This window comes from Anomaloglossus baeobatrachus, chromosome 6, assembly GCF_048569485.1.
Source record: "Anomaloglossus baeobatrachus isolate aAnoBae1 chromosome 6, aAnoBae1.hap1, whole genome shotgun sequence".
Lineage (NCBI taxonomy): Eukaryota > Metazoa > Chordata > Amphibia > Anura > Aromobatidae > Anomaloglossus > Anomaloglossus baeobatrachus.
Genome location: NC_134358.1, coordinates 215,936,231 through 215,949,977, shown reverse-complemented (window position 1 = coordinate 215,949,977; position 13,747 = coordinate 215,936,231). Strand labels below are relative to the sequence as shown.

Sequence of the window (13,747 nt, the reverse complement as noted above, 5' to 3'; positions counted from 1 at the left end):
CACATACTTGCTTTACAGCTGTCCATCGCAGAGAAACCGGGCCCGGTTGGTAAATATGTGCATATGGGGTGGATAGGAGAATTTTTTTTGGCTGAATTTTTGCCTTAACCCTTTAAACCTTTCCTATGCTCTGCTTCAGCGATAACCCCATTCCTGGTACTTTAGCAGTCAGCATACGTATATTGTGTGTAATTATAATGTTTACCTGGGTTATCACCAGGACTGTGGAGTCGGTAAGCCAAACCTTCGACTCAGACTCCGACTCCCACATATATTGCTTATAGTTAAGTGAAAAATTTATTGTAGTACAATGTGAACAGACATTTAATCATTTTTATGATACAATAATAGATATTTAGATGGAACATAAAATATATTTATTGGAATACAATTTTAGAACACAAAACTGTAATAAATTGTAAATATGTAATATACTATGTAATATACAGTAGATTATATATATATATACACAAGATTTATATATATATATATATATGTATATACAATCTACTGTATATTACCGTATCTTTCGGACCATAAGACGCACTTTTGCTCCAAATGTTGGGGGAAAGTGGGGGGTGCGTCTTATGGTCTGAATGTTAGGCTGCGGGGAATGAGGGTGCTGCGGTGGAGCGGGTCATCGGTGGCACGAGCAGGCTGTAGCAGCGCCTGCCGTGACCACGTGGGCCCACTTATTACATATGCACGCCCATCCTCCCGCCCATCTCTCAGCGCTGAAGCCGGCGCTACAGGTGGACGGGGTGATGGGCGGGGGTGCGCGCATAGTAAACAGCCAGCCGTGATCACCCCTGGCAACTACAGCCTGGAGTGATCATGTGCAGCTGTATTCACTGCCCCCCGTGCATCATCATCAGCGCGGGGGGCAGTGAATCAGTACACTCACCGTTCCCCTGCAGCACCGCAATGTCCTCCTGATTGCCGACCGTGCTGTGTGGAGACAAGCAGGGCTCACAGCAATGACGTCATCGCTGTGCGCACGTGTCCACACAGCGGCGCCGGCACAGACAGAAGGAGACCGCGGTGCTGCAGGGAGCGTGGCCGGCTCCACACAGCGCTGCCGGCACAGACTGAGGAGGAGCGACGCTGCGTGGAGCAAGGAAAGGTGAATATAAATGTTTGTTTATTTTTTTTTTTTTATGTGTGTGCGCCGCAGGATGGGCGGCGCATATGAGCAGGATGAGGGAGATATATATATATATATATATATATATATATATATATATCTATATCTCTCTAAGGATGGGGATTATATACAAGGCAGGAAGATCATTACCAGGATGGGGTACCTTACTAGAGAATTTGGGGACATTACCCCTATAACAGCGTCAGCAGCAGATCCTTGCCCCATAACAGTGTGTCATGACCACATTTTTTGCTTAAAATTTTATTTTCCTATTTTCCTTCTCTAAAACCAGGGTGCGTCTTATGGTCCGAAAAATACAGTACATAGTGTATTACATATTTACAATTTATTACAGTTTGTGTTCTAAAGTTGTATTCCAATAAATATATTTTATGTTCCATCTAAATATCTTCATTATTGTATCATAAAAATGATTAACTGTCTGATGTGCACATTGCACTACAATACATTTTTCACTTAAATATAAGCAATATACTACATGTTATTATTTAGTATGTTTTTGTTGAAAACTGTTTTTTTGCCACCAGTTTATTATATAGTATTATATATAACACTATGCAATACACTATGTAAGTGGCAAAAAACAGTTTAACAAAAACATAGTAAACAACATTTGTGCAGTCTATGAATTTGTTGTAAGAAATAGAATTGCTTCCATCAGATCTTCCTTTATAGATGACCTCAAAACTGACCTAATAATTTTAAGGCTAGAGAACAAGCTCTCTACACTAACTTGTGTTGGAGGCAAAGCCGTAACCACATGGGCAACATCTCTAACAATTTCCGGGTATAAAGGAATTGCCTCATGCACAGTCAGTTTTGATGAACGGTTGAATTTTTCTATTTCTTTGACAGCAAGTGAAATATTTTACTGAAATCTGGTCAATCTGCTGCTATAGGAGACGGAGTGAAATCTTTTTCCTTGCGGCAACGCTTTGACAAGTATTTGGATGACATGGAGCAGGCAAAGTTAAACTCCTCATCTGATGAGGATGCAGATATGGCAGCAGTAGCACTGTCAGGCCCAAAGTCCTCTTCCGCCTGGCGGTCCTGTAGCCGCTCATCCTAACTGCTACCTCACTCAAAGCTTCTATTTCCTTTAGTAAGCTGTTGATCATCAAGCAGTATACGATTACTTGGGTCCACAAACAGCTGCCAGAAGAATTTTATTTTCCAATAGCTATGTCTCTCTCAGTTTCATTGAAGCAGAAATGCCATCTGCGATTAAACCTCCTCTTTGGGACAGGCAAAATAGCAAGTTCTTCCACTCCCTTATGAAAATGCCAGGAGTTAAATCCTCAGCTTGTAAATTTTTTAGTCACGATAAATGGGTGATTAAACAATTCCTTCAATTCAGCCACCTGTGTCCATTGACCTTCATTTAAGGTTACTTGAGGGTTCACCATATCTATAAGAAATGATTTTAGTTCAAGCAAATCGCTCAGTCATTAAATAAGTGCTGCCTCACAGAGTGGCTTGATCAACAATTGCCCCTTTCCCAGCACATCTCTTCAAGATGGAATCAATTTTAGGGGTTCTGGTGGCAATAACCAATTTCCTCACTTTTCCAATCAGATTTCCAGCATATCCGCCCAGTTTCACACATTCGACTTTTCGCCGGTTTGGCGGATGCGGCGTACGCCAGTACAGTAAGATACTGTACAGTGGCAGCGCTGCAACTTCCGGGTCACATGACAGCATGTGACCGGCGTTTGTCGCGCTGCCACTGTACTGGAGTGCGCCGTATCCACCAAACCAGCGAAAAGCCGGATATGTGAAACCGGGGTCCCTCTTGCAGACTCTTATTGCCAGCTGCAGCGTGTGCACAACAGCGCATGTGATGAATATGAAAGTGTTTTGAAGCAGCTTCAACAAGATCATCTAATCCTAAAGTATCATTTTGCTGTTTTTCTGTTGTAATATCTGTTTGTTCCTCAGTTATATGAACAGCGCTGTGGCTCCATCTCACGCATACTAAATCCTAATTACCCTCATTCATCAGTTTAATTGTACTTATGTTTAAAGCATGGTTCGTTATAATGGCTGTTCTTTTTTGCGTTCTAATCTTGCAGAACTTTTTCCACTAAGGCCTGGAGAAACTGGCTGATGTGATGAGCTTTACTATCTTTTACTGCCAGTGTCTTAACAATTTGTCACAAACATATCGAACATTGATGGCAAAATAATTCAGTGAAATGCAGTTACTCTGGGCATCCCAGTAAAGGCAATGGGTGAAAAAAATAGGACATTCAGACAGTTTTGTGAGGATCCGTTTTGGTGCTCAAAGACAAATCCTCACAAAGAATGAGCATGTCAGTTTGTGTGGCCTTTTCCTAATCTGCTTTGCTATTGACAACATTATCTATCAGCTCAAAAACCTTTCTGGTTTTTTAAAAAGCTGATCTGCTTTTGCAGCTGACAAACATATCCTCAAAAAACGCAGCAAAAACTGTGTGAATGTAGCCTTAGATCAGCAATAGAACAGACATTCATAGGGCATTTCATAAGTTTCCCAAATTCCTATGAAAAAATATTCAGCACATTCTGCATTGCACTACTGCACCCAAATTATTATATATTTTAGGAGTCGGAGTATTTTATACCGACTTACCAAAATGAGCTCCGACTCCAGAGCCCTGGTTATCAAATCACCTTGCTTTGCAGCATAATATTATTATAAGATTGGGTTATTTATGAAAATTTACAGCATTAATTCCAATTTATTGTGGTTTGATGATCTTCAATTCCGGATTTGATCATAAGTTATATGTGATAATTATGTGGGTTGGATTATTTTGTAATTGAAATATATATTATATATAATACACACGTATGGATAATTGATGTTGGAATACATTATAGGGGGAAATCTCTATTTATGGTGTTATTTCTTGTTGAATTCAGGTTATATCCCACTAACTATTATGAACTGGGTTACTAGTAACCATCTGTGATTGAATTGTATCATCTATTTGTCCCAACTGCGCTGGTTCTGTAAAGCCATGGCTATATCATATGGAGGGAGTTTTGTATGTGTTTTAAATGTTTTTAATTGTCTGGTTTTTCATGGATTTAATAAAATTCTAGTATTCTTCATATATTTTGGATGTGTGCCTCTACTTTTTGTAGTCTCTCTTCCCAATTGACACTTATTGAATGTCTAACAAGATGTCCGTCTCTCATCACTGCACTGACTAGCCCCTCCTCCTCCTCCCAAGTTTCTGACTAGTGGATTGGATGAGTCTCGACCAATAGGTGGCCATCTAGCCTGTCACCTAATCTGGGGAAAAGGGCATGGATTGTGTGTGTTGTGGTGTTTATCGGCACTAGTGTGACGCCCTGGCTAAACCAGGTAGTCACAAATAGGGCCCCCGCCCCCACCCCGCATAACACCTTCTCTCACTAGGAAACACAGCCAACCAGTAAACCCTAGTCACCCTCCTTAGGGAAAGATAGACACACCAGTGGGCGTGACCAGGCGGTTGGGACACGCCCACCCAGGGGTCCAGACAGCCCGAGGGCGGGAAAACAGTCAGTTGGTCTGAGAGTTCAGTTTGGAGAGGAGTGTGGGCTGGAGCTAGGGGTAGCTCCAGCAGTCAAGTTCAAGTTGAACGGTGCCAGGGTAGGAGCCCTGGTACCTTGGCTAGGAGGCAGACGGTGGTCTCCGTCAGCAGGAGACGGGAAGACTGCTTGGTGGAACCGAGGTGGACCGGGCCAGGGTTGTAGCCCGCCGGTACCGACACAGGGAACAGACCCGGAAACCGTAGCACAAAAAGGGGGGTACTCTGACCCTGAAGGCAGGACCAGAACCTACTGGAGCTGGTTAATTAACAGATTGAGGCCAGGAGGACTAGAGGTCTTGTCCCACCCAAAGTCCCTCATAGAAGACAACAGCCCACCGATTAGGGATAAGAGGTCACCGCCAGGGCCCATAGATCCCACGGGCCAGCGTCTACGGGCACGGCTCCTTAGGCCACTTCCAGCCAGGAACGGACTCCTACGTTTCAAACTGGGAAGTCATTTCTACTTAAAATCAGTGCAGGGAAAGGATAGAGACCACCAGCCGGGTGGGGGATCCCGAATGCAACCGGCTGCGGCACTGGCCACCACCTTGGTTTACCAGAGACTAGTGTGTTTTACTAACAGTGAGTACACCAGCACCCTCTGTGGTAGTCATTCCCCCTGCACCAGAGCCATCGGGTCCCGGGGCCACCATCCCTGCCCACGGAAGGGTTAACATCTTCCTGCACAACATCTCCGCCGGGTACCCCGTAACAGCAGCGGTGGTGCCCCACCTCACCACACACCGTGGGTGGCGTCACAAACCTATTATGGCCTAGCCCGTACATCTACGTCCCCCATTTTATTCGGCGTGTCCGCGAGACCCCTGGGTCCGGAGACCCTCAAGCCACCACCCCTGAAGGTCCGGATCCGAGCAGCCTTAGCTGCTGGCACGGGGGCGGCACACTAGTCTTTCAGGAATACGAGGTTAGATGTAGTACCCTGTGGCACCTGACACTCAGGGGCGCCACAATATCATAGGTCGTGAATGGGTTAAAAACAATTGGTGACTAAACAGATATCCTGTGTCTCACATGAGCGAATAACAAAACTACAGCGGTTACAGGACACATGTTATGAACTACCACACCCCAATTAGTAATTGTGATAAGACCCTTCCTAAACACATTGCAACAGAAAACTACCTATGCAGCAAGCTTCAGGGCAGGTTATTAGTTCACATGTATACACCGTGGCTACTGAAGTGTAGACTAGACTATTGTAAATGACAGAAATCTAATGAAAATAACAGCCACAGCTCATTGTAAGGCACGTTCCCACAATGTGGAAAATCTGCAGGTGAAAAGCGCAGTTGCGTGTATACAGCATTTCCACTGCAGAAATGCACTAAATAAATTGAAAAAAAAAAAAAAAAAACGCATGTAATCCACACAGGAAGGTTTGTCAAACTAAACACAAGGCAGAATAAAAAGACAAAGCTATAATGGCAATATCAGTTCCAGTAATGTGGTATTAGTGATCAGTATGGCGGTATCATCACTACTGTATCCTAGTAATATTCATGTAAGGTGGTATTACTTCAATGTTATGTTACAATATCATGAATGTGGAATTCTTATTATATATCTTATATAGAGGCATTATTGGTAATATAGGTGTTGTAGTAAATCTCAATTTCCTCCAGGCTGGAGAATATCAGCAATAGAGACCCCAATCTGGGGAAGGTCATAGGAACAGTCTGTGCTTTCTAATACCAAGATGAATTTCAGTCCCAGTCCATCCCTATATTATATTTAGGCAAGTGAGTATATTGACCATATCATCAGTTTTAGACCTAAGGCTAGGTTCACATCTCCGTTGTTTTGCATCAGTCACATCCGTTGCTTGACGCTTGTGACTGATGCGTTGTACAACGGATGACAGTAATTGTAATTAGAAAGCGGATTCCGTTGTAAAACAAGAGCGAGAGAACGATCGCACTCATTAGCCGGGCGATCAGCTGATCGCTTGGCCGCCGAGAGAGAGCATGCACAGCGAAATCCTAAGGATTCCGCTGCTCAAAAAACGTTACACTCTGCGTTCCTGTCGCCCGACGGTCAGTCGTTCCACGACTGATCAGTCGGGCGGAGGATGCAACGCAAGGGCATCAGTCACAATCCGCCGCTCATATAAGTCTATGGGAACAACGAAATCCGCCAAACGGATTGCGTTGTCTATCAGATCGGCGGGTTGTGACTGATGCAAAACAATGGAAATGTGAACCTAGTCTTAGCCACACGGCATGAAAATCAGTGCGAGTGGAGTGCGATAAAACATTGCATTCCACTTGGACCAGTATTAGCCTATGTGCCAGCACCCATAAGCAATTATTTTCTCGGCCCCAATAGGATCGAGAAAACAATCGCAGCATGCTGCGATTGTAATGCGAGACTCTTTCGCACCCATTCAAGTCTATGGGACAAGAGAAAGATCGCACTGCACTCGCAGTACACCGGTGTACCACCAGTGCAGTGCAAGAATGGCCATAGCCGGCAACGGAGGAGAGAGGGAGATAAATCCCTCCCTCCCATCCTCCGTGCCGTCTCGCCCCTCCTCAGCACTGGCCCGCCCCTTCTGAGTGCCGTCCCGTCCCCCCGCAGCTGAGGTCTGCTCGCACGGTCGGACCTCAGTCGCAGTGACTCAGCTCCTGCTGTGCTGCCAGTGTGAGCCGAGTGTCATGTGAGGATCGCATTAATCCCCGTGTGGCCCCGACCTTAGGCTGATGTCACACTTGTGACTGCGGCGCGGATCGAATCGCCCAGACCGGACAGAAAGTCTCCTGACAGGAGATTGTCAGCTGTATAGAAATACATGAAGATGACACGGTCAGGAGAGACGGCGGCCGGTCCAGGCAATGTGATCCTTGCACAAATGACCCAATTGTGACTCCAGCCTTAGGCTATGTGCGCACAGTGCGTTTTTCGCGGCGTTTTTGCGCGTTTTTCGGGTGCGTTTTTGGCCTCAAAACTGCAGGACTTTGCTTCCCCAGCAAAGTCTATGAGTTTTCATTTTTGCTGTCCGCACACATCTGTTTTTTTTTTACCTGCGTTTCTGAGTTAAAAAAAAAAAAAAAAAAAGGGACATGTCAGTTCTTTCCTGCGTTTTTCGCCCATGCAATGCATTTGAAAACGCAGCAAAACGCAGCCAAAAACGCATGCGTTTTTTCGACGCAGGTGCGTTTTTGTGCGTTTTTAGCGGCCAAAAACGCACAAACGCAGCGTCAAAAAGACGCAGTGTACGAACCTAGCCTTATGCAGATTTTCCAACTCCATCTGTATAAACATGAATGCTCATTGGATGAAGCAGATCAGCTGATGTGTAATGAGGAAGGCAGAATTATCAGGCAGCTTCTTTTCCTCGGGCAAAATGGGCCAAAAAAAAAAAAAAAAGGAGTTAAAAGATTTGTTGCAAAAAAAGCGTTAAAACCACGTGCATACGTTGAGTATTTGGGGAGTTTTTTTACTGCAGTATTAGTAAGTCAAAACCAGCAGTGGGACAGTCAGAAGAAAAGTATAAGGCTATGTGCGCACATTGCGGGTTTTTTTCACATTTTAAACGGCACTGTGTCAATGACAAACTGCATGCTCTTTTGCGTCACCAGTAAAGTCTATGAGAAATCAGAAGTTCCATGCGCACGTTGCAGTTTTTTGTCAGCGTTTCATTTATCAAATATTTGTCAAAATCTTTGACAAAAAAAAGCGAGACGAGATAGCTGTGGAGAGAAAGCGCATATAGGGTCTTACCCCAGTATATAAGGGGTAGGAGGAGGGTGAAACTACTCACCAGGTATCGTTGAGAGAGTCACAACAACTGTAATCGCATGTAGAATTTGATCAAAGGCTGCAGCCACCCAAAACGGCAGATAACAGAGAGCAAGAGAGAGGGGTGTTCAATACTGCGCCAAAAGATCACTGGGACTGATGTTCAGATTAATGTATCTTAATTTCATCCAGGTCTACGCGTTTCAGGAGCCACTTCCCCCTTCCTGATGTTTGTCTTTCCTGACGGTCCTGAGGAAGGCGGCAGTGGCTCCTGAAACGCGTAGACCTGGATGAAAATAAAGATACATTAATCTGAACATCAGTCCCAGTGATCTTTTGGCGCAGTATTGAACACCCCTCTCTTTTGCTCTCTGTTAAAAAAAAAAAAAAAAAAAGCAGCATGTCAATTCTTTTTGCGTTTGTCACATTTTGTCACCCATAGAACTCAATGATGGGATGAAAAATGACAAAACACATGGTAACAAATGGGTTGCCTTTTGTATGAGATGTGCCTGCGCTCTTGTCACAAATAACGCTGATCACCCACTTTGTTCTAGAATAAAAAAAAAAAAAAAAAAAATTGCAGCAGTGGAAATCTTTGTCTCTCTCTCCCCCTGCTGCATACTCACCGATCACCATCGCGGCTGTCACACTGCTCCCCCGGCCTCGCGTTCTTCTTATCGACCCGCTCATTAGCCTCATTACATATTCACTGCTTCCGCTTATTAGACTCATACATATTCACTGCTTCCCCCGTCTGATTACCATGAGATGTGCCCCCACACTGAGTAACAGCTGTCTGACTGCAACCAATCACAGCCGCCGGAGGGAGGGTCAATATCGTACAGGAAAATACATGCATTAAATGGTGTGCGGTCCCCCAATTTTGATACCAGCCAAGATAAAGCCTCCCACCTCAGGGCTGGTATTCTCAGGCTGGGGAGACCCAACTTATTGGCAGCCCCCCAGACTAACAATATCAGCCAGCAGCCTCCCGGAATTGCCTTATCCATTAGACTTTACCCGGCTCTTTCAGATTTACCTTGGTGAGGTGGCAATTGGGGTAATAAAGAGTTAATAACAGCCCATAGCTGCCACTAAGCCCTAGGTTAGTAATGTTAGGCATCTATTAGAAACCCCATATCACTAATCCGTAAATGAAAGTAAATAATCACAAATAACCAAAAAAAGCCTTTATTTGAAATGAAATAAAAAGCACCTTCTTTTACCACTTTATTAACCCCTAAACACCCCTCCAGGTCCGAAGTAATCCACACGAGGTCCCACGGCGATTCAGCTCTGGTACATCTCTGTCCTGTCACAGTGAGCGTCAGAGAGCATGACTGCCCACTGTGAATGCAGACAGAGCTGCGCGATCCAGAATGAACTCAGGTGAACCCCTGACATCACAGCTGTGGGCTCCGCAGTACGGCGTGTCACAGCAGTGACATCACGAGTTCACCGCTGTGAAATTCAGGCCGCGACTGAAGTGAGTAACGTCATCAGGGGTGACGTCACTCAGGTGAGTCCTCCACCTGTGGCTCACTTCAGTAGTGCTCCGAATTTCGGTCACAAGTGGAGGACTCACCTGTGACCGGAAATCACCTGAGTGACGGCACTGCTGATCACGCGGCTCACTTCAGTTGCTGCATGGAGCTCACAGCGGGCAGCCTTGTTCTATGGTTCTCGCTCTGAGCGTCAGATGTAGCATAGCTGGAAGTGTTGTGGGACCTCGTGTGGATTATGTCAGACCTGAATGGGTGTTTGGGAGGTTAATAAGGTGGTGACAGTGGATGCTTTTTTGTCTTTCATTTCAAATAAAGTATTTTTTGGAAATTTGTGTTTACTTTCACTTACAGATTAGTGATCGGTGGGGTGGCCTCAGACGCCTGCCATCATTCATCTAGGGCTTAGTAGCAGCTGTGGGCTGTCAGTGACTCCTTCTTACCCAGATTGCCATCGCACCATGGCAACGGGAAGAGCTGGGCCCAGCGCCAGAATTAGTGCATCTTATGGATGTGCCACTTCTGGGACGGCTGTGGGCTGCTTTTGTTAGGCTGAAAAGGGCCAAATAACGATGGCCCTTCCTATCCTAACATCAGACCCCTGTTGTCTGCTGTACCTTGACTGGTTTTAGAAAAACAGGGGGACCCCCATGTCCTTTTTTTAAAAAAAAGGAATTATATATTTTTATTTCTCCTTTTAAAAAAAAAATGCATTAACAAAACTGCATCAAAACGCATGCTTTTTTTTGTCAATCGCAGTGTTTACAGTTATCAAAGTCTGCCAGAGGGTGCAGTTTTGTTGTCAAACCTAAAATGCAGCGTGCGGACATACCCTAATGGAAACACGTCACCACCTCTATATTTATCACACTCCTGGTTTTGGCTACAAATAGTGAGGTAAAAAAAAACCTCACCAAATACTGAAGCTGTGCATGTGGCCTTACTAAAGTTCTACAGTAGATTTCTGGGTCAAGGAAGGAGGATGCCGAATGCTGCCGCCTGCTCATTCCCCTTCTACCACGCAGACATGAAGGGGCTGAGAAAAAGCAAGATCCAGCAACTCATTTTGCCCAACTCAAATTTTTTTTCTAAAGGCTTCTATTCCAGTACTAATACACCTCAAACAACTGACACTATTTTCCCACAAGGCATTATAATAAAAAATAAAAAAAGAGAACCCCCCCCCCCTTCCCCAAAAAAAACCCCCCACAAACATATTATATGAATAGAAAGACGAAAACCCCTTGAAGAGGCAGCCTACCTAGCACTACACCAAGGAGCTGGCCATCTTCTCACTCTGGTGGTTTCTAGCCTTGAATCCACCACATGTACTTTCAGCCTCAGGCTACATACGCACCCTGCAGTTTTTTCTGCACACAAACTGCAACCAAAACTGCACCTTGTCAGAGAGCCTGGAAATGTAAAAAGATAAAAAAAAAAAACAACACACACACACACACACACACACGTGCGTTTTTGATGCATTTTTTATGTATTTTTGATGCATTTTTTGTGACAAAACTGCGCCAAAAATGCATTCAAAATGCACCAAAAACACATGAAAAACGCACCATATTGACAGCATGCATTTTTTATGCGTTTTTAGTGACAAATGTTGACAAAAACGCTAGAAGAATGAACATGCTGCATCTTTTTTTGTCAAACTTTTGACAAAAAAAAAAAAAAGCTGATAAACTGCAAGGTAGGTACACATAGCAAATCTGACTTCTCATAGCTTTTGCTGGGAAGTCAAATGTCAGAAAGTTCTATCAATAAAACTGCACCAGAAGACGTGACAAAAACCGCAGCGTGCGCATGTAGCCTCAAGCTGGAGATTCACATTGCCTAAACCAGCTGCCGGGTCTCCTGACAGGAGCGGGTCAGCTTCACGTATTTCTATGCAGCCAACCTGCTCCGATCAGGAGAGCCGCCGGCCGGTCCGAGCGATGTGAATCATACACAAGTGTGACTGCAGCCTACAGCAACTCCATGTTCCTTCATGGATTTTGTTAATATTCCAGTCTAGGACCCATATCGCACATTGCTGGGCATTATGCTGGGACTGGCATACTATGACGGGCCCCATCATAGGCCGCCAGTAATGGACAAGTTACCGAACACATATATATATATATATATATATATATAGATATAGATATAGATATAGATATATAGCTCTTTTCATTCATTCCTTTGACAGCGCAGAAAATTTCCTTGAGGAAGGAGGGAAACAAAGAAAAAAAAAAAAAAAAAAAACAACCAAACACCACCAAAAAAAGGCCAATTTGTACGGGAAAACTACTCTTTCCACACATTCAGACTTTTGACCTTTCTTTAAACTGTCCCAAGCTTTCAGAGACGCCACACCGAAGACGTGACAGGATATTTCTGCGAGGAAGATCCCAGTACAAGTCAATAGGAAGGCTGAGAAGGCACCCAAGTGGCAGAGCTTTTTTTCTTGTCATTTTTTCATTTATTACAAAAAATTAATTAAAAAAAAAAATTATATATATATATATCTCCATATCCAATTTTCATCCAAAATGGCGAGGATCGTGAAATCAGTGTTGTACTCCATGTCATGCAGTTTTTTCCCTCAGCAGCTATTACTATATACAGTGTTCTATGTCATACACTGGTAAAGTGTCTGTAAAAAAAAAAAAAAATGGACGCCACACGGACATGCGTGTGCCATGCAATTTTTCTCGCGCCCCGTGACCTGCATTGGCCAGTCTCATCTGATACATGCTGCGACTTTCTCCTCAGACCGATTAGAGCTCACAGATCTGCTCTGCCTCATCCACTAACATTGGTCTGAGTGCCATGTGATTTTTTTATTTTATTTTTTCCCCCTCACATTACACTCGTCCGCTTTACGCGCCCGTGTAAGTGAACCCAAAAAGAACACTCAGAAAATATCTAAACAGGAAAAAAAAACAAAACACTGCTTTAAAGGCAAAAAAAAGAGAAGGGGCTAAGACTTGGAGAACTCAGGAGTAAAGTCGTGCTCCATGAAGAGTCTTCTGCTGGAGACACTGCCAGGTTTGACCTCTGGAAGAAGGAGCAGTGTGAACATAGGCGAAGACCCCAGAGTACACACAAGCTTCTCCCCATCACTGGCAGACACTGCACCTCCTGTGAGCAGCCATGCTGCAGCCCTCACTGCACCTGAGGAGGCAGCAGACATTTCCATGTGATCAGCAGGGCTATACACAATGAGAAGTGTGTACCTTCAGCCAGGACATCTTCAGTCTCCTCCATGTCTCCCAGGTGGCTCATCCCCTCCTCTGTAGACATCTTTAGCGAGTGTGGGGAAGCTGCCTGACAGCACGGAGCTCCCTGCCTGACTGAGTGAGGAAACCAGGGGCAGAGCCTGCCTCCCCCTGACTACACAGCCACATGTGATATTAGGGCGCCGCCATACACTGATATTACCAGCGACATGGGGGAATGCTCAGGGATGGCCACAGCTTTATGCTGGCAGGAAGTTGTACGTTGGCATGGAAACAGGTGGTGAGGAGCCGTGCTGTGCCAGTGCTGTGCAGGATGCTGGCATACATTAGATAAGTGATGTGCTTCTGTTACAGACACACCCAGGAAGTGAGGAGCCAAAAAGCACAAATATAGATGAAAAGAGATGTCACCATTCATTAGAACTGCTGATAACAGAAAGTACAAGACTACTCCATAACCACCAATCAGGTCACAGCTTTTATTCTCCAGAGGCCACAACAGAAATGAGAGCTGAGATCTGA

The 13,747-nt window shown here is 44.6% G+C and overlaps 1 protein-coding gene across 2 annotated transcripts in view; it reads right to left on the bottom strand.

Moving 5' to 3' along the window:
• RIPOR2 (RHO family interacting cell polarization regulator 2) overlaps positions 1 to 13,473 on the bottom strand; it is a 243,360-nt gene extending 229,887 nt beyond the window's left edge. The window contains exon 1 of one of the 2 annotated variants that reach the window (XM_075314675.1): positions 13,223 to 13,473. In XM_075314675.1, the coding sequence (XP_075170790.1) occupies positions 13,223 to 13,289 (67 nt within the window). In that variant the 5' untranslated portion in view covers positions 13,290 to 13,473. The remainder of the gene's footprint in view (positions 1 to 13,222) is intronic. The other variant, XM_075314678.1, reaches the window with a different exon arrangement.
• Positions 13,474 to 13,747: the final 274 nt, after the last annotated feature.